The following is a 21,419-nucleotide window of genomic DNA, read 5'->3' as shown; positions in this document are numbered from 1 at the left end:
TGATTTGTCCTAACTTTAGTTTTTCTTTAATGCAAAGTTCAGACATTTAATGTTTTTCATACATGTGGCAGTTTCTATTTTCCTTCTCCCTCACTACAACAAAACTCCACAGTACTTCATCTTTTTCATTTATTCTGTCTGCTGGTTTATAAATGCTTGGATCAAATATTATGCAGTAGGCAAAGGAAAATTGTAGTAAAGTCCGTGATTTACCTATATAATGTACTGAACTAGGTAACAGACCTGCCAATAAACAGCATAATCTTCCAGAAGAACTTCTGTGTAATTTAATTCTTAACTCTCTTAATTTAAGAAGGATAATTCAGGTCATTTTGCAGTAAAATACCAACTAAATCAACAAATGAAGCCTAAATGATACCGTAATGTTTTTAGTTCTTCATTAACTCCATACTTGCGAAAAAAATCGGCCGGAAACAGCAACACTCAGAAGTGAATAGGATGAAAAAATGTTGCTTGTACATAATAACTAACCATTCCAGCAGTGAATAGACAGCACGTTAGATTCACAGCTAACAGGGAAACCCAGGCAATGGCAGACAAGTACAGAGCGTACTAATATTTCCCTTCAGAAACTGACAACAAGTTTAAAATAATTTGTCACTTTAATTCCACTGCCTGCCTATAAATTAGGAACCATAAGCACTGGTAACCTCTTTACTTAGCACGCAGTCAAGAGAGTCCCAGCTTGGTTCAAATTTTCACAAATTTACACAGATTTAAAGTGCTGGAATACATAAACATAACCACAGACTTCTATGCTTGCAAGAAGCTGCCTTCCTCGGTATAAGAAATGCCATCACGCACCACTGTACTTTAACAGCTTCATTCCGTTTCCTTTTATCACCTCTGCATTTCCAGCCCCACTGTTGCTGCCTGACGCCACGAGAGAACACTGGACTGCAGGTTTCCAACCCAACCGTATCCTTCAGAGATACATCCAGTCGCTAGGTTCAGAGGAATGGTCTCCCACAGGATTTGCGATTCACCCCTGTCTACCTATATGATATCCCAGAAAACTAATCTCCAGGATGACAGCTCATTCAGCGCTCTGGAAAATTTACCCACGCTGAGCTCCTCTTTAAATAATGACCTGACATTTGTTCTGTAGAGGGAGACAAAGCCCAGACTGATGAAAACAGTTGGCAGCTGCTTTCACTTGTGCCATTCAGAAGCCAGTTGATAATTTGTCCTCGGGGACCCATCCCTTCTTGGCAGACAGACCTGTCCGGTGCACTTTGCTGTTACTTTTGCTGTTACCTCCCACCCCCAGCGTATGCGGCACACACAGAAACAATATTCCAGGCAGGCTAAACTAAAACTGCCTGCCAAGAACCATAAAGGATGTCACGATCCTGAGAACTGGGAGATAACGTCACAGATGAATTAGGTGATGATAAATACAAAGCGGTGGATATCGGGAAAGACAAATTTGTTAGACCTACATAAAAGGTTAAAATAGCTATTGCTCAAAAAAGAGATTCCAGCACCTCTGAACACAGCTTAACAGAGGCAGTAGTTAAGCAATAAGCAACGGTCAAAAAGGCAGAATAGTACAAATTACCAGGCAAGCAGACCGAACCAGAAAACATTATTCCAGATGAATTGTGAGTTCACCTTTTGCATACAGTGTGCAGCTCTCATTCCTTTAAATTAGCTGGAGCAGAATTACAAAATGTACAGAGAAGCATGGCCAGCAAAATCAGAGCATCTTCCATACAGGCAGAGATTAAATAAATGAGGACCTCCCAGCCTGGTAAAGGAGGTTACTAGGGGCTGATAATAATGATGGTACATAAAATCATAAATGGGATCAAGAAGGAGAACAGATGCAATTATTCATTAATTCTGAGAGTACAAAACTAGGAGGCACAAAACGGAGCATTCACAAAGCAGGTTACATGAAATAATCATGTAACAAACAAAGTATTTTTTCACAGAGTCCATAATTAAACTGTAGCATTCGCTGCCAGAGGATGTTGTGGAGGGTAATGATTCAGGATGGTTCAGAGATGTTTATCTTGGACAACAAAGTTATAAAATGCTTCCCAATACTTGGAAACACAACATAAACAGATATGGCTGTCCGCACCTTACCTGCAGATGAGCAATAATGACAACGAATGAGACAAATATACACATTTGTCATCCATGCACGTGGTCCCACCACATCTTACATCCCTAGAGACGCAGAGCCTGTGCTCAGACATAGTCACCATGAGGGTGTGAGATACGTATATTGCTCATACATACTATGCCTCTTATTCTATCTATTCCTGGCAGTTTTTATTTTTAAGGATCCCCCAAATTGTTGCGAGTATGTTGCGTGCTTTCTGTTCTACCCAGCGACAGAGGCAGTCATAACTGCACTCCAGAGAGACCTGCATGCAGAGAGGTGGGGGAAGACAAGCTGAAGCAGGTTTCCCTCTTTAAGGATAAAAAAGCAAAAGCCCCTGCGTGCTGCAAATGTTCCAGCAATTATCTTCCAAGCGCATTATCTGCTCTTCCACCTAAGCTACAGTTGAACGTGTCTCATTATCATCGACATCAGCAAGGTCAGACAGCAGAACAAGCAGCTGCGCTGTCGTCTCACTTCTTCTCCCTTTAAAACACGTGCTGTATTACACGATCTCTCCTGTTGTCCTGGGATCCTCTCCAGCCACTTTCAGCCAGGGTGGTTAGGGAGGGAAAGGGAGAGGCGGTTTGGAAGTTACCGTGCAACACAACTGCAAGCGGTGCCACCATGCAGACGTTGAAGGGACACTGTACACGAAGCAGCGCCGAGTTCTCAAATGCATGTTTCCCTGGCTATAGCACGGGCTGCAGAAATACAATGCTGGTTTATGGCTGAATCAAATCTCATTTTAGTCATGCTACTGCCACCGTCCTTTGAAGCTGTTTTAGTTCAGGATGCCTGCATGAGCCTTCCTCCTTTCACAGCGCTGAGTTTTACTGAAGGAAGTGCGGGAAAGGTGAAATTCACTCTTCACCCTAGAGTCAGAAGTCCTTCCTTTGCTGCCTGTGCCCACGCAGATGAAACCCCAGGGGCAGAAGACCACAAGATCAATGTAGAAGCTACTGTGGTCTCCAGCTTCCTCCCCTGCGGTGCTGTGGTGACCCGGGCAGGGCTGCAAGGAAGCTGGGGCAGCAGCAGCAAAGGGGTGGCTGGGGTTGCCCTGCGGCTTGGAGCTGCACCCAGCCAGCGCGAAGCCCCTCGGCCCGAGCCCTGCAGCTCTCTCATCGTGGGGACACTGCTGCAAGGCCACAAATCTGCTTCCCATGCATGAACGCGAAAAAAGGGAGAAGCTTGGTCCCACTGTCTGCAATACCCATGGCCACAACTAAGCTGGTGCAGAGCAGGAACCGGTGTGCAGTAAAGCGTGGCAGAGTTTCCTTTTCCCCCAAGAGGCAGGGAGGTAGCAGAGCGTGAACCAGACCTGGTTCAGTTCCTGCTTTCCTTACGTGGCTGTGCAAGCCCGTCCCATCCCTCAGGCTACCTTGCAGTCTTGCCCCATATGGCTCCCTTCCCAGCTACAGACTTCAAGCAATTGCTGGTCAATACTGATCAGTAAGCGACACTGTCTCCCCATAAGGTGCCCCACACATCAGTAACACACCACAGAACCTGAAGCAGCTCAGCCAGAACGCGTTCGTACAGAAATAACAAGGCTGATCTCTATTTGCCTTACCATTGTATTTAATATATTTATATTTAATACATTTATATTTACCTATTCCTTCTCATTTGATATGACAAAGTATTTCCTCTGAATGTAGCCACCACCTCAGCTGAAAAGTGGAGAGATGCGACCAAGTTTGCCCGTTTGGTTTGGCCCTCTCTGTTCCTCAGCAGGGTCACAGCTCAAAGGCTGGGACAGCCAGTTCCCAGGCGAGTGCTCCTTATGCCTGGAGATCACAGAGCCCAGTTCAGGCACCTTCCCACCAGCCGCATGTGCTCCCCACCCAAATCCCAAAGACAACAGAACAAGAAAAGCCCATCCAAAATGGAGACAAGGAGGGGATGTGTGATGTCTTCAGCTGGTCTGTTCACAAAAATGTCATTTCGGTTCACTTTTTTCCCAAATACAGAGCCCCCTGATTGGCAATAAGAAGATGGAACTGAAAATTAAAACCGTAAAATAGGATCAGTGCTGTGCTTTGGTAGTGTCCGGTATTCACCCCAGCACAGCCAGGAAGGAAACAGTTTGAAAACACCAGATGCTCTTTGCAACTGGTATTTGGGATATATTTCCAGCAGGGATTTCTCCCTTCCCCATGAAAACAGACACACATTCTCATTTAACAACTAATTGATTTATTTAACAATACAAATTTCTTTCTACTGCATGGTTTAGCAGAGAGAACTTGAGAAACAAAATTAGCTTCTTTTCTTTTTTTTTTAAAGTTTAAATGTTTACACAAAAACAACCTTTACTTCAGTAATATAAAATTTACACACAAAAAAACTACATTAAAAAAGAACAGAATCATAACAAACCAACAGAAAAAAAAAAAGGATGGGAATTCAGTGTAAAGGATCCAATTGCAAGGAAGGCAAAATGGGGCAACACTAAAAGGCATCCCACTTGTACACCTAGGTATCTGAAGTTGTAGGTATAATACAAAACCAAAATACATTAAAATTAGGATTAAAACCTGTATTTTTATACCATAATATTTTTATGATATAAATATCTGTAAATTCTGTAGGCAACACAGTTAACGTGTGAAATTACATAGTTTGCTCCTGACTGGAAAGTCACTGGAGTGGTGTACGAGCACCGTGTCACCCACGAGTGCGCTAATGGTCAGCAGTGAGCAGACTTTAGACGTCCCGCCCGGATGTGATAGCCCCTTGTTTCTTTGCCAATCTGTGCTATTTCTCACATGTCCAATGACATAATGAGAAACTCTGGTCACCTTCAGCAGTGATTTCCAGCACTTCATCTCCTGGCATTAGTCTGTTACCTGACTTAGGCATATTCACCTGCCAGATCCCGTTTCTCATTCCCTTTTGCACTTTATAACCTGAACTCTAAAGCTATCTTGTAGCTACCGAGAGAGACTGGCTTCTAGGTTGAGATATTTGGGATACACAGTTCTTCAAGCCACCTTCAGGAATCTGTAGAAATACTTAAAGTAGGGTGGACAATTCGTGGTCAAAAGTTATGCGATACAAAAACCAGGGACTGATATAGCGACGGCTAACTTTAGATCTACATCTTTAACATTTTTTCTATTGCTTTAATATTTAAACTTAACATTCAGTTTTTATATATTAAATGAGCAGAGCATCTTATTGATGAAGTGCTACATTATCTCCAAAAACACCAGGTAGGAAGGGAGACTGTAAAGTTTAAAATTAACTGTAATTTTAAAAATCATTTAAAGGGATCTAGTCTCTTTTTTATAATCGATATTGTGACTGGCAACCTATAAAAGCTTAAATTATAAAACTATTAGTGACTCTACTTTTTAAACTGTATGTACTATAAAGCTGTATATCTTTGTTACTTACAGATGTTACAAAATTTCCAAGCCAGAAAGTGAAGGGGGGGAAAACATAGTCTAAAAGTTTTACAGATTTCATTTTCACTAACAAAGGTTCATTTCCCCCACAACTGGTTTTTATGTCATAAAAATCTGATTAAATTTATTCTACTCCTCTCTTTTCTGGACAGATGATATAGTGTTCAATCATGCTTTGGAAGACCATTTTCAATGGATAACTGTAATTCTCTAGATCAGCAAGTCCGACTTGCTTTACTCAGAAAGGAAAGCACCAGACTATCTCTAACTTGGCCCTCGTCCTGCAAAAAAAAAAAATACGTTGCAAGACCCAGGCAGTCTGTTACGAGAGCAGGACTGGCCCTGAAGCGACCAGCCCCATTAACTTCTGAAGTAAGCATAGGCAATGCTCTCATTCCAACTTGAGAAAGAGCCGAAACTGTATTAAATTTAAGGAAATCGTAAAAATGACATTTGTTCTCTTAAAAACAAAACAGGGAAAACTTAAACAATCCACAGGTGCGCATTAAACATTTAATAGCAAGCCTTTGCTTATGTATATTAATTTAAAGATTATCCACAGGGATCTGTGATACATCGGCCCTGCCTTGTTACTATAATTAAATTTATTCAAATATTAATTTAAAATAGGAAAACGAAGAAACTACTCCTTGGGGAACATGTTTATTGTGTTTGAGATGATACACTGGGTGCTCTCTGAGCTACAAAGGGAAAAAGGAAATCCTTTCATTACAAACTGACAAAGGTAAAAGTTAAAACAGTTTTCACAACAGCATGTACCACATATTGGAAATAGATCTGGGTTTAATACAAATGACATAATTCCTAGTAATCTACAGCTACCTTTAATAACTTCATACAGATAATGAATTAGGCTAAAATGCACTATAATATTTGGTTGACTTCAGGAACAGTATCCTTAGTACATCACAAAATACATTTTGATATCCCAAAGAAGCAAGACTTGCAAGTAGGCATTTTAAACATAACTAATCTACAGCTACAAATTTCTACTCTTGATAGCATTTACCTTTTTGGGGGGCAGTATCCCAGTCTTCAAAAGGATAAAAGCAGAGTAGAATCAGTATAACATATACACAGAAGTCCGTATTGTAAAGGCTATAAAGATTTGTTGCACACTGCAAAGTTGCCTTCTGCACCTTCACACTGCACAAGTAGTTTGTCATTTATGTTGCATATCTCTTGGTCCACTGTCTGGCTATCCTGTCATGTTCTGCTCTGTTGGTCAGGTACTGAGTGGCTATGCTTCCAACCAGAGGGTCAGCTGCAAAAGGCAGGAGAAGATGCATTAGAAACCATTCCACAATAAAAAAAACAAACCAAAACCAAACACACACATAATTTAAAATACAGAATCTATTCCAAACTATAGTTTTTGTTAGGCCAGAAAATGCTTTGAGATATAGCGGGGCTCTTATCATACAAGACATTTCCCAGAGAAAGCACATAAGGCACAATGAACAGAAAAAGAAAACAGAAAAATCTGTTGTGGTTGCCTGCACATGAACAAATCTCGCCCCAGCCAGGTGCCCTGCTTTCACCCCTTGGAAGGGCCGCCGGGCACAGGGGACGTTTGGCGAGCGCAGCCTGGCACGCTGCCGTCACAGAGCTGGGCAAGACATGGGTACATTGGGTATCAGGACTGTAGGACACACACATAGAGGGGATCCAGTTTGCCTCAAGAGTCATCAAACTTTTGTATCAAAGAGGCTAATCCATTTCTCCCTGATCGTTACCAGCCTTCTGTAAATGAACTGTCATCTTAGCACTACTGCTCAGTTCCTGCCCTGACCACAGGCAATTAGCATTCATTGCCTAATGACACTCGTCACACAGTTGTTGCTGCAGAAGTTGTTGCTGCTTCTGGTGGAGTTCCTCCTCTTCCAACAGCAACAAGGAACTCTCTTTGAAAAAAGCAAAAAAACTCTCTGAACATCGTCCCCCTCACATTTGCAAGATTAAACATTTCAATTGCTGCCTTAAGGGAAGGGACTTCCTGCGGCCCCTTACAACCTGCAGGATTTATGAGTGTATAACTCAAGAGAACTTTGTTGCTTTCCTGGATTGAGTACTCACTTGCTGGAGCTCCTGCAATACAGACCTTCAACGACATCAGCTTATTTTCTCCACCATACCTTGGGAAAAAAAGGGCTTAATGCTATTTACTTTCTGTTTTGCCACAGGAGTGAAAAGCGCCATTAAACGTGGGACCGCATCCAAGCAGGAGTGTTTCATCCTCCATTTTAAAGATACTAATTTTTATTTAATCTGCCTACGATCAAATATAAAAATTGCATTCCATGGCAACTAAGTCAAACGGCTAAGAGTGGACGTTCAGTAAACTATCAGCTCCTTACCCGGGTTGCAGTCTGTCAGAAGAGAACAAATAGACAGCAGAACCTTTGAAATAGTCAAAGCAGGGCTCCAGTTGTCTTTCAGGATATCCAGACAGATGACTCCCTGACTGTTGATGTTGCAGTGATAAATTCTGGTACGGAAAGTAACCTAGAATCACAGCACAAGGGACAGAAAGAGAGTCAATCAGCGTTGCCCAGGGATGCTGCCCCTCGTCTCCGAGCAGCGGCAGCGCCTGGGGCGCTCCCAGTTCTGCAGAGCTTCTGTGGAGGCAGCTCCTCTCTGCTTATTTGCTAAAACACCATTATTTAACAGAAGAGCATGTATTTACTCTAGTCATGGCTACTTTTAAGAAACCTACCATGGAGATCTTTGGTGCACCACACAGGCCCTCTGTCTGGCACCCACAAAAATTAGGAGCTACTTTGTAGTTCTATACGCTATTTAATGAGCATATGGCATGTCAAGAACAATCTAATCACAAATGTAACTTTACTGTGGTTTCTGAAGGTGAAGAAGTAGACAGAATTTGGCTGCACGTGCAGTGTTATTTCATCTTTTCCTTTCTTTTAAAAGTCTAAATATAGACAATGAAAATTAATATTTAAAATTGGAGTATTGTATTATTCTTGTTCGAATTAGCAATGAAATCTTTGCCTTACCCTTCATGAGGTAGGACATAATATACAGCCAAAACAATGCTAGCACGCTAACTAACACCATCCTTGTTTTTAAATTATTTCAGACTAATATTGCCAGAGCATGTGAGCATCATTCTGCACAAATAAGAAGTTAGAAATATTTAAGTGTTTTAATTATATAAAGCACAAGAAGATGATGAAAATTTTCTTATTTGTACTGATGCAGGGGGGAAAAACCCATGATGTTTTCTGAAACTATTGAAAATACAAAAATGATCATGTTCTAAAAAAAATCTACAAGATTTTCATGAGGAATTTGTCTAAAACTCCACATCACTTCATGATAACAGTCTTAACTCAGAATATTAAATTTTGTGGGTTTCAGAGGAATGTGAAGCACAAAGAGAGAATATTGTTCTTTATTCCTTCTGGGAATGAAAAAAGGTATTTGATTTATAACAACAATGTTATAGCCACAAGAGCCATAAGTTGTAGAAACGTTGTGTGGTAGAGTGTATTTAGTCTTTCTGAATGTCAGCAGTGTTCTTTCTGGTGACTTGGTCAAAGGCTGTAATTCGGCTTTAAGGGAGGGGAGAAAGGAATAACCTTTAACTTCTTTGATATCTGTTAGTAAGTTATAATTTCTTAAGTGTCCATACTACTTCTGAGCAAGGAATTGAAATCTTAGTTTAAGATTAGTTTCATTCAATAAAAAGAGCTTTTGCTTAAAAATATTATCAAACAAGGTTGCCTTGTTGCCAAGGTTGCCACTTGGCAAGGCTTGAAAATCAGTATTGACTGTGGTAGTCAGGAAATAAATTAGACACAGGATTTTTCTGAAACCGCAAGCCAAGATTTTGGACCTTGTAGTTTTCAGGACACCATGAGAAATTTGATATTCAGAAAGTGATGCGCACTCACTCACTGCCAAGTTCCTACATGTGAAAAATGATAAACACAATAAAAACCTTACCCTTACCTTTGGTGGCTTGAATGGATAGTCAGATGAAAATGTGATATCCAGGAAAAAAACGCCTCCTTCATATACAGAACCTGGAGGTCCAAGTATAGTAGATCTCCATTCATAAATGTTATCTCCTTTAGGACCGGCACTGTGTAAAAAAAGAAGAGAGAGAAAGAGTGAGTCAGGTGTACCTTTGAGAGAGGCATTTTATGGAGCTCCTTCTACATTCATTTTGTTTAATACAAATCACTTGCCTAACTTTAACACCTGCCTAATTTCCCACTGATTTCAGTGGGCTCAGTGTTTTAAACAGGCACGAAAGCTGGGCACTCCGCTGTTCCTTTGGAGATACAGCAATGAAACGGATTGACCATGAAGTACTGGACTGTCACTGTTGGAAACACCCCCCCAGATCTGCTCTCTCGAGTATGCGGTTGCTCTGGGCTTCTGCATCATGCCCTTCCAATGACATCACATCCATACACAAAAGGAGTTGTCTGTCTTGACCACATTCGTCTTCTCCAGGCATTAAACGAATCATACCTTCCTGAAAAAAAATGTGACTTACACGTATATCAATACACATTTATTGCCACTTGTTTCACAGGCTGGAGTGAAATGTTACACCCTTGGGAAGGAAAACTGGGGATGGGAGAGACAGAATCAAATAACCTGGAACTGAGCTTCTTACAGCACTGTCAATCCAAATAACTGCTTTCTTCAGCATATATTTGTGTTATGCCTCCAGGCAATCAGCATTGAGACTACTAGCCAAAAATAGTTTATTTTAAGAAGTACAATACTGAAAGCATTTCTCTCTAGGGGAAGGGTTATTGCATAATTAATTATTAAAGTAAAGCTTTGAAAGAAGGGATAATGAACAAGCATTTTCTCGACTTCTGAGCCATCAGACTTCATGCTATTATCACACAGCAATCGTCTAACCTCCTCACAAAAAATATCGAAGCACAACCTCATTTCTGTAAGCAAGTCTCAGGGTAAAAACTAACCTAACCTTCTGCAAAAGGTCCTGAATCTGAAGTGCCGAGATCTGAACCGACCGCTATGGAGAACAACCCCGCTGAGCTCATGCAGGCGGGGTGGATTCATCACGTCTATGCAGACAAGTCAATAATGCAGTGCTGTAAAAGATCCTTTCAATTCTCCCCACCTCGGCAGCCTCCCAGGCACCACCGACATCTTGCAGACACAAGGTCCCCATCCTTCTCCCTCTGCGGTCCCAAGGAACAGGCATTGAGGACTGTCACATGTGATTGCACGAGGCAAGCGACAGGGCAGGGCATCAAGCTGTAGCCTGGGAGTTTGTGGTTTCTGGCGTTGCTTGACACTCAAGAGGAGTCTCCCTACAAGCCCTCCAAGTGTTAAGACTCTTCCCACATCATGTCACCTCATGTATTTGTCATACATATGTCGGCAGTCTATAACGTGGCACGCTGGACATTCATCCTTACTACATAGCCAAACGCACAGAGACACTCATCAGAGACAAGGCACATGAACAGTCTGCGCTATGCATCTGCAATTCCCACACCAAAAAATTTAGCTATTTTTACATTAAGATCATATTTGAAAAACAACCAAAAGCTGATTTTGATTATGAATTCCCTTTCAATTCATAATTTCCCAACGTGCTTTTTATCTTGCGGATGTTTCATGTACCAAATGTTTAAACTGTTGCAGGCCTTTCATTAACAGGACAAAATAATCATGGATTTTGGCTGACATCCTATTTAATTAAAAACAAAAAATTATTTGATGAAGCTGTAGCTATTTTCCTGTTGCCAGAATGAAAGTAGGTAACAATGGCGTGCCAGCCTCCAGAGGACAGCTAAGAAAGAAAAACTAGAAGTGCTGTCAAAATAAAGTTTGGGTCTAAAATCACTGATCTTACCTTTCTATTTGCAATGCATGCATAAAAGTAGAAAAGACCCCAGCAGATAAATTTTAGTGAAAAAAGGGAAATCCAGAGGCAAGGAGGTCCATTTTCAATGATGTAATGAACCATTTGTACCCTCAGCCACTCCAGAAGGTAATTCCATTCATGCTCTCTAAAAAGCAATTAGTGTAAGAACTGAAAATATTGGGGCAATAACGACAATATTTAAAACCCACTCAGGCCACTGAAATGTTTTAATTAATTCTTGACATTCATCAAGCTTCCAGCTAATTAGTATTGTGCGCAGAAACCAAATTTCTATGGAGCAATTCAATTTCAACATTAGATGTCCTAATGACTGTTTTACAGTTTAATGCAGAGGTTAGTGCTCTTGCCTCCTGTGTCAGGTACCTTTCGTTCATACACCTCTAACAGCTGGATGCAATTCAATCAGATTAATGAAATAGCTGAATTAAATTAGTGACATATTTCAGCCCAATGAATCAGTCACAATTAAGCGTGGCACCAGTCCGGTGCCAAACTTGCTGGTAATCACTCACCAAGTCAGAGCAAGGGCATCCATCAGCCAGAAGCTAAAGTGCAATAAGTCTCTGCCTGTTACTATCTGCGATCCTCTTCTATGCTACCGCCACCAATACATAAAAGGATTGGGCTATAACGCAAGAAGGGGAATTCCTAACCTTGTAAGAGGAAGAAAACACAATTCGAAACCCCTCCTACTGCTGAGAAAAGATCGCTGCGATGTCAAAAGTAACACAAAGCTGTAACAACAGCTGCACTCAGATAAAGGAGAAAATTGTTAAATCAAACCATTTCATTACACCTGACTGAGGTTTGTGAAATTTCTATTTAACAGCTGAAGTGGTGTCTCACTTCCACTGGTGTAAAAGATACCCCTGCTTCATTAGCAGCCTGAAAATGACTGGTGTGAGGCGACACCAGAGTAAAGAGCAGAGACAAGACATCACACTTGGCTTCTACCACCTGTATATTTCCAATGGGGATCATCCTCAGACAGCCCTGCCCTACTTTGTCTTTTGTATACATACCAAGGTATTTTTTTTGGAAGTAAAAAAAAACCCACTCTCTAAGGCTCAGCAAAACATATCAGACCTATTCACGGCAGTCTTGGCCTCTCATTGATTTCCACAAGGACAGGACAAGTTTACACCCACTTGGACGACTGTAGAGAAGAGCAGAAGGCACAGTCCTGCCTCAGGCAACACCTCGGTTGTCTATCGAGCTGCCGGAGCCCCGCTGGAGTCACCGCAGAGCATCGTCTCGGTGCTGCACAGAGCCACGAGGGAACTGCCACTCCCCGGTGCAAATCTAACACCTCTGTTCCCACAGAAGACAGCAAAAATCCAGGGCTGAAAACTGGGAGTGATAAAGCTTTACTCTGCAATTTTCTATTTCATTGATATACCCAGAAGAAATACTCTCCTCCTTCTCTGGGGCACTAAAGAGGCTGGCACAGGAGGTGCTTCTAGAGGCTGTATTTGAGCTCTTTATTCACAGAAGTTCTCCTGCTGTTCAAGAGACTCACTCTCCTATTACAAGCACAGGTTTCAAGCATCTCACCTTGAACCTTGAGAGCTGTGGTGAGTGACAGCCCAGGAATCTTTCTCGCTGTCTGCCATGCTGGAGAGAATAACCCAGGCAGAGCGCCACAACAGGGAAGTGCCATGGTTTTCTTCCCTTCCCTTTTTTCATCACCAAAAGACCCATCTCCTTCTGACTTCCCCCATGGAATCCACATGGACACAAAATCCTCCTCTATTCTGTCCCTTAAAACACAAAAACCTGACGGAGCAACGGAACTGAAGACAACTTCAATGTTTTGGCTACACAGCATACGTGTGCAGTTCATTGCTACCAGCCTCCTGTCCTCAAAAATCAGCTTACAGAACATCACAAATTCAGTTAAGGCACCACCAGTATATTCTCAATAAAAGAACTACTTGATTCATTTTTTACAATATGGGCTAAAAAAATCTCAGGCAAAATAACACAGCAAATTAACTAAAGTGACAAAACATGCTTTGCAAAATTAAGAGGTTTTTACTCCGTACATAAAAGATGGATTGATTTTTTTTTAAAATAAATTAGATAAATTGGCAGAATAAAGTTAAATGGCTACATCTGCTTCCTACCTAAATATTCATTATGCCATTTCACTGATGGATATATACCTGATCCAGATAAGACAAAGGATTTATAACCACACTCTATCCATGCTAGCCCACTGAACAGATTTAATTTACAAGTGTGACTTCAGGTGGTGAATTTGAGAAGATGCGAGGTTAAAGTCTAGGGCCCATGGGGTCACACCAGGTCCTTTAAACCTAACTCAGCTGAACCTTGGCTCTCAGGTTTCACAAAGACAAAGAACAGGCTTTCCAGCACAGTGTTATGAGCACTGACGTGGATGCAGCGGCATTCACACCAGCAAGAAGTCTGTTAGACTCCTGACGCAGTGGTTACAGAAATCAGAATTCAGCATTTGTTACAATTCACTAAAGCAAAATGCATTAAAGCTGCCCCATATGGAACTAGCTGCAGGATGAGAAACTAGGACAAAAAATTTCCAATCTACATGATGCTGGTAGCATGCTGCTTTCTGCTCTTGCTAAATGTGCTTCTCCTGTCAACAACACTCCTCTGAAACATGGGGCTCTAAATTTGGTGACAGAATGCAACTTCATAGTACTGAGAGTGTGATAATTAAGAAAAAAAAGGGTGAAGGAAAATGTAATTTAGCTAGATTTGATGTTAACTCTGTGTTATGCTTTATTATGAAAAACAATTTGGGTCTGTAATAGGATATAACTGAGGGGGAAAAAATAATATCTGTTTTTTAGGAAGCTTCCCGACAGTGAAGTCTGTCAGACTCTAAAACAGTCTTATGAGAAATGTCACTGGTACCATAAAAGTAAAGGTACTGGTCTATACCCCAGGATGGCCATCGGGGGGTGCCTACATAGCACAGATTTAAGTGGTGGACTATTTTCCTACATTCACCTTTCAAAGGCCCCCCCCTTAGGTCTGATACCCAGGCAGGTATCACAAAGGCAGCAGCAAACAAACTGAACGGGGCACCTGAAGGGAGAGCTAGGTAAAGAAAGAGGCCCCTCCAACCTCCCCAAACTTTTGTCGCAAGATGAGACTCAGCAAAAGTAAAACTTCTGAAGCTCTTCACAGACTGCTCAGCCACAGGGAATTTGTCATAATGGTATAGCTATAATTTTTACAGCAATGTAAGTGAAGACAGCGTTTTAAGAAAGGAGTAAGGTATCTTTTTTTTTTTTATTTTCTTAATTCAACTGAAGGTACTAAGGAAAGGAAGAGTGAATGCCCTCATGTTGCACAACCTCGTGCTTGAAAAAGCCACTTTATAAAGCTACATAGTGAATTTTGCAAAATCCACAACACAGCTTCAGAAATAGAGTTTTACAAATCCTGATGTAAGAATGGCACCCAGCATGTTACCAGCATGAAAGGCTTTGCTTTGGACAGCAATGTCTCAGCTAAAGCTGTTGGATGATGTTCGAATTCAGTACCATGCCACTAGAGGCTGACGGGGCTGCAACAGATCCTACCGGCGCATACAATTCAGGCAAATACACAGATCCCATCTGTAGTGAGTCTGCCTGCCTCGCCATCTGAGCTTCTGAGCTTGAGGAACTCATCTCCAGTGGAAGGAGAAAGCCCCAGGCTCAGGTAACTTCAAGTTATCACAGAAGTGGGGATTCATATCTACCATGTAGGGTATCTAGTGTGGATACTGACATTCGCACCTCAGACTTCCCAGACAATCAGGGTACAGAGATCAGTGACTCTCTGCAGCACAAGGAGCATCTAAATACTCCCTAATACCAAGGTTCTCCATCTCCCTCTGGTGACACCTACTTTTCACTGATGGCATGGGGAGCTTGGCTCCTAACTCAAGCCTCTAAGCTCAGTACTTCAGAAAATCCTCCTCGCCCTCCCTGCAGCGAGAAAAGGTTGTCTAGCTCTGTATTCACACGCTACCTTGTAGCACACTAGCTTTTTATCTAGATACAGATACACACTGCCATGCTGCTGGTAATTAGAAAAAAAAATAATCTCACAAGGAACCAAAGAATCTCCGTCTGGTACAAGCTGTCTGAGAATCAATTCAGTGCTACTCTGTGAAGCCTGGAGAGAGCACAAATCACTCACCAGTAGTTGTATTTTCACGTTAAACATGGGAACGGAGAGATGCTCAGATTATTTTCCTGCTTTGATATTTTCAACGTTTTGAAGAAAATCTATTACCTTTTTTTCTTAATCCTCTTTTCCCAATTGTGGATGCTCTCTTGTATTATTGGTTACAGAGCACAAGAAAGGAAATGAACATTAATTAAAATACATACACTTGTGGCTCTCAGTCCCGAGACCTTTAAAAACTGACAAGCATGGACAGAAATTTCCATTTTCTTTATTTTTCAATGCCTCATTTACAGGGCTTTCTGGAGTACTTACTCATATTATCAGCGCCACTGCCTAAGCACCTCTACATACAGAATCTGGGTAGCACATCCCCTATATGCAGAAAGCAGAGACTGCTTTCACTGTCAGGAGCCTCAGGTATAGCCCTAATTTTTGGTTTACAGCATTTTTCACATGTGTATTGTCTACAGCAATATATGAAATCCGTGTTGAAAACGCTTTTTGATAAGGTACTCGCTATTATTAAGGTTTCCAGGTTATGTGCAATTTCTTACAAAGAAAAAGTTTCAGTCTGTTGTGTTCTTTATATAGCTACAACTGTTCTTTCTTATTTTACCTGCCACTGAACTATTTGCTACATCTGTTTGCTGAAAAAGGTTATTTGCTGCTTCTAGCAGATCCACAGAGGCTCTGTGTAACTGAGGATACACGGAGTCTGGTTCACTGTACAAACGTTAGCTTCTGTCACTTCCTTAAAGTCTATCATGCCCTTAAAACTGAAATCTAGAAATTACTGCTGAAAAAAAAAATAAAAATAAAAAGCCTATTTTTAACTTGTGGATCCCCTGCTAATTCAGCTGGTTGTAAAGCAGTGCAGGACTTGTGCCTGAGGCCACGGTTCGATGCAACAGTAAATCCAACTTGAGAGCTCCTCCTCCCAGATCAAAAGCAGCGTGGCTACTAAAAGCAAAGTGCTGATCCAACCTAAACGAACTTGGCCAAACGGTACATGTTCCAAAAACGTCAACGGATTAGCTTTGTAACACCACGCTTTATGCCTAATCAGGTATCATTTGTCCTCCTGCAGCCAGCGTAAAGAGGGCATAAACTTTGGATTGCACGGTCTGGCTTGGAAATGTAATCATGTGGCTGTATTTGGTTCACGTCAAATTGTACCATTAGGGGAATCTAACCGAGTGCCAGTCTGCTATTAATCACCCTAAAGATGGCAGATTGTAGTGTTTTAGACGATTAAAACCTCCAGCGCTAAACTTGCCATTAGAAGATTATAGACTGTTGTTACCAAAGGAAACCGAGTAACAAATCATTTGAAAATTCCATCAAAGCTGTAATATGTAGATAACCCAAGTAATGCGTTTTGGAAAGTTGATAGTTTTTCCACTGCCAAAAGCCCCATTAAATTAGTTCATTGCTACAATAGTTCAACTTTACTTTCCTCTTTGTATTCCTGCTAGCTCCTAGGACCTTTCTTGCTGCTGTTAGAAATCTGCTCAGGTTCTCTCCATCTTCCAGAACAACCGTAGCCAATTATGGAGGCAGAATTCCTGCAATTTTTCTTGTGAAAAATAACTAACCCCAGAACATAGTTTTCTAAATTACAACAGAAATGCTGAATTTAAACCAGGTAACAAAATATATCAGATTGCTTCTGTCTATGCTCTTGACAGAGGAGTTGTAAATACATATATTACCCAGGTAACACATAAAAAGTTAAACAAACATTGGATGTTTTTGAAAACAGAGAAATCACAGGAGTCACAGGCATGAAGAAAGTTCATGCTTAACATTTGGTTTGTTTTAAATTTTAAATATCTTGAAATCTGCATAGAAGTCCCTCTCACGTGCCTGCGCCAGAGGAATTATCCATACTCCCTATTAAAACACAGAGCAGGTCAGTCAGTAAAGGGAAACGTTTCCTGCTACTTCACCACGTGTTCACAATAACAAAGCCATAATTTAGCATAAAATGAAAGACCAGCTCAGTGTTGAAACACCGGTAGTACTAGTGGCAAAATGTGCGCTATTTTCTTGCTGTTAGTATAAAACTCAATTTGTACTAAGGCCAAATCACTTTGCTGAAGAAATTTGTGTACCAGGTATAGAGTTCACATTTTCCTTCCACTCAAAATTACTGATGAACCTGTATTTAGCAAACATGGCAAATTTTGCTTTTCTTCCATGAGAGATGATCCTTTTCAACTCCCTAACACAAACAAAACTCATTTGCGATACTGAAGAATACAATATGTATGTATGTTACAGCCTCCACACTGATGCTAGCAATCCATACTGAAAGAATCGCAGACACCTGAGAAATCATGTGGCCTTAATTTAAGGTGTCTGCCCACGAATACACAAAATGGAGGCACTCAGACACAAGTTCACCTAACATCATCCAAAAAACGTGTGCTGTGGAGTATGACTGCAATGTAAATCTCCCAAGTCCCAGGCTATCACCTTACCCACTGGACTGAGATGACACTATTTAGTAGCTCATTCAATAGTTCTGTGGCATCCACGTGTTTTAGACATCAGTCACCTCCATCATTCAGTGCAAAATCTTCATGTCAAAAAACTAAGTGACACTGAGAAATCCACTTTACGATTTCCTACCAATATTTTCAATGACATTTTTAACGTCAACAAAGAAAATCTACTATCCCCAATGTCTTTTACGCACACACTTCAGATGGAGGAAGAAAGAACAGTTAAAACAATTAATTTCACTAAAGGATCTAATTAATCTAAAAATACAACTGGCTTTAAAACGGTAGTAAACTTATAAAGATTCATGCCTAGGAACAGTAACTGGGCAATTTTCCACAAACTAGGCCTGCAAGTCGGCTAGAGCTGTTCAAATGAAGTCCCCAGCTATCAATCTACCCCAAATACCGAAACATTAGCCAATTTCAAATACTGATTGATGTATTAAAAAAATCTTCTACCACTCTGTGGATTATATTTTGGTTTTTGAGAAACGTATCTTCAGTCAAAAATTAAAATGAACTCCACCTACAAGCAGTGCTTTTTGAGACAGAAAGCACATTAGTGATTTAGTCTGACAATTCAAGCCTAAAGGCAGACTCCATGACTAAACTTGTGAATGGTGTTAATGTTGTGGAAAAGCTCTCTTCTAATATCGTAAAAGGAGAATGTGCAATTTAGTGAACACGATTTATTCAGGTACTTCATGAAGGCCCAAGAAAGACAGAATTGCTGGGAAGTCACCTTCACCGAAATGGGGGTGTATCCACCTGTCAAGAAGGCGAACATCCTACGTGCCTGGTGCTAGTGGAACCTCCTCCTTGTACGGGATGTCCAGGATTGGGCTTCTCTGTATCACTTCACAGCAATATAGCTAGAAGCTGCCACCCCCCCTCGCCTCTAAAAATCAGCTTTCAGCTTCAGCAACAAAATTACAGCTTACCCACACAAAGATGGAGAAAAGACAAAACCAGTCAGTCAGCCAGCCTGCCTCCATTGATCACATTAACACTCTGAACGAGAGGCATCTACTTAGGGATTTCATGATCTTTAATACATGCATATTAGCTTCATGCTTTTAGTTGCTTCATACTAACTTCCTGAATGTTGCCCTGTAGCAAGCACTGAATATTTTCCCCCAAAAGAAGTCTGTATTGTCATCATCCAAATCAGTTCTTGGTTCCGTCTTCCTAACCTTCGAGCATACACTTTCTTCCAAATGTAATTCTATTATTACTTGTAAATACTTCCTCCCTCTTGCCTCCATCCATTTCCACATCACACTGTCCAGCCTGACAAAACAGAAAGTGCTGTGCCACAGCTCCCTGGATTGGATGCCTAACTCGAAGTCATAAAAGTCTGATGGAAATCTCTGTAACTAGGAAAAGGCTATATTTCTCAAAAATAAAATTGACCTTTCACAGTTCATACACAGAGACTTTCCCCACCTCCCGCACAATAAGGGTGACTTCTCAAGTCTGGCTCATTTCGGAACATGGCTGGGGTCACTACGCGGCTTTTGTCACGAGCTACTTCATCTGAATTGAATGAAGTTAGCTGTTTTGAAGGGGCGTGAATCTGGTCATCTAAAAAACAAGAACCCTGTTCAATGCCACAGTCCAACGTTCAGAAGGCCTGTCTTTAGTCCTGTTCCGACAGTGGTTAACAAAATTTCTGACACTGAGGATTGATTAAATGAGTTTTTCACTTTTTTCACAAGATTCATGGTCTGGAATGATCATCAGAACTCTGGCTACAGGCTTTAAACTCTGCTTAAAGCAAAATGATGACAAGCTTCACATTCAGTGCAGGGCATGAGTTTATCATTGTTGACAATTTTTCTATATTTAATCTATTCTTTGGTATTACATTTTTTACCTTTGCACTTTTAACAAAACCAGTTCTGCCAAATAAGCTTTTGCCAATCTGAACATAGAAAGCAAACCCGCGGGGTATAACACATTCCAGCAGACCTGAGCGCAAGGAGACTGGTGCTGTGCCAGCAAAACCAGCCCCATGCCTCCTCTTACTCCTTCCCCTCCCTTGACACCCACAGCGGTGCTGGCGAAATCCCACACTGAATTGCTCCGTGGTGCTGGGGGGGTTGAGAAGTAAGTGCCAGGCTGCCTGGGCTCCTGGAAGCCGCAGCTGGCTGCAGACCAGCAGGGATGCGATGCCGGCGCCAGCACAAGAAGGCAAGAAGGGGAGCGGGAAGCTGCGGTGGGCAGTAGGGCAGAGGCAGGGGGCTGCAGCAGCTCAACCTGCATTGGCTTAAAACACACTGGAATCATACTCCGCGAGGGCAAGCCTGGATCTGCAGTGTCCTGTTTATCAAAGTAGAGGCTCAGGATCCTCTCCCTGTTTCTTCGCCATTCCACTCTCTCCATTAAGTCCAGAAGCTGTAGAGTGACCCAGCATTATGAGCAGCAACTGTCCTGCACCGAGCATAAGGCAGACTCAATTTGGGTGCTAAAACATTAGCCCAGCAATGTACATTTCACTAGTTGAACAGGAATATTTAGAGAGTTTCAAAACAAAAGCAGTTGAGGATAGGAATCTGTTTTGTATAATGCAGAATTGAAGACAGCTGAAGCAACACTTGGTACAGAGTAGATATAAATGTAACTGGTGTATTAAAAGCATTAAAAAACCCTGTGAATACCAGCTTTAGTTCCAAAAGCACAGCAATTCAAAGGAATGGAGAAAGCATCATGCATACAAATACACAGAAATCAATGTCTGATATGAGTTCATTTTAGTCCATAAAAGTGTACTACACTAAAGAAAAATGTGAAAATAATAATCATTTCAGGGGAAAAAAAGTCAATAAACATTTAAGTGAAACAAGTCTCACTCAGTAAAATCTGTTTATTGGAAAGCCAGCTCCATCCCAACTATTGCTCCCTCTAACAATGCTAATTTAACGACTAACTCTTTCAAACAAACACTCTCTGTGAAGACAGCTGTAGCCTATGGAGCAGAAGCTGTTTGGGTCAGCCTTGGGAGCCGGGGCTTTGTAGCCCTCCTCTAAGACAGCTGCCGCCACCCAGGATGGGCCAAGAAATTTGTGACCCGCACAGAGCTTTGCTGTAGAGCTTGGACCACTGGTACCAGTGGACTAAGATACGCTGCAACTTCATTCCACCTTTTTACACATCTGTCTGTTCAGAACTATGATTAAAAAGGAACGTAGTTTCCCCCCACAGCCCAGATTCAAGGCAGCTGTTGGGAAAGTGGGACTTTACCGCCTGCAGAAGGATACATCAACTCAGAC

At 41.5% G+C, this 21,419-nt stretch overlaps 1 protein-coding gene across 4 annotated transcripts in view; it reads right to left on the bottom strand.

Moving 5' to 3' along the window:
• Window positions 1-4,310: 4,310 nt before the first annotated feature.
• Window positions 4,311-21,419, bottom strand: part of UBE2E3 (ubiquitin conjugating enzyme E2 E3) — a 59,280-nt gene continuing 42,171 nt past the window's right edge. For all 4 annotated transcript variants that reach the window (XM_054209120.1, XM_054209123.1, XM_054209122.1 and 1 more), the window contains 3 exons: window positions 9,544-9,676; window positions 7,926-8,073; window positions 4,311-6,832 (listed from right to left, as the gene is read on the bottom strand). In XM_054209120.1, coding sequence (XP_054065095.1) covers window positions 6,735-6,832; window positions 7,926-8,073; window positions 9,544-9,676 — 379 coding nt within the window. In that variant the 3' untranslated portion in view covers window positions 4,311-6,734. The remainder of the gene's footprint in view (window positions 6,833-7,925; window positions 8,074-9,543; window positions 9,677-21,419) is intronic.

The sequence above is a fragment of the Rissa tridactyla genome, chromosome 7, assembly GCF_028500815.1.
Source record: "Rissa tridactyla isolate bRisTri1 chromosome 7, bRisTri1.patW.cur.20221130, whole genome shotgun sequence".
Taxonomy (NCBI): domain Eukaryota; kingdom Metazoa; phylum Chordata; class Aves; order Charadriiformes; family Laridae; genus Rissa; species Rissa tridactyla.
This window is presented reverse-complemented; position numbering and strand designations above follow the sequence as displayed.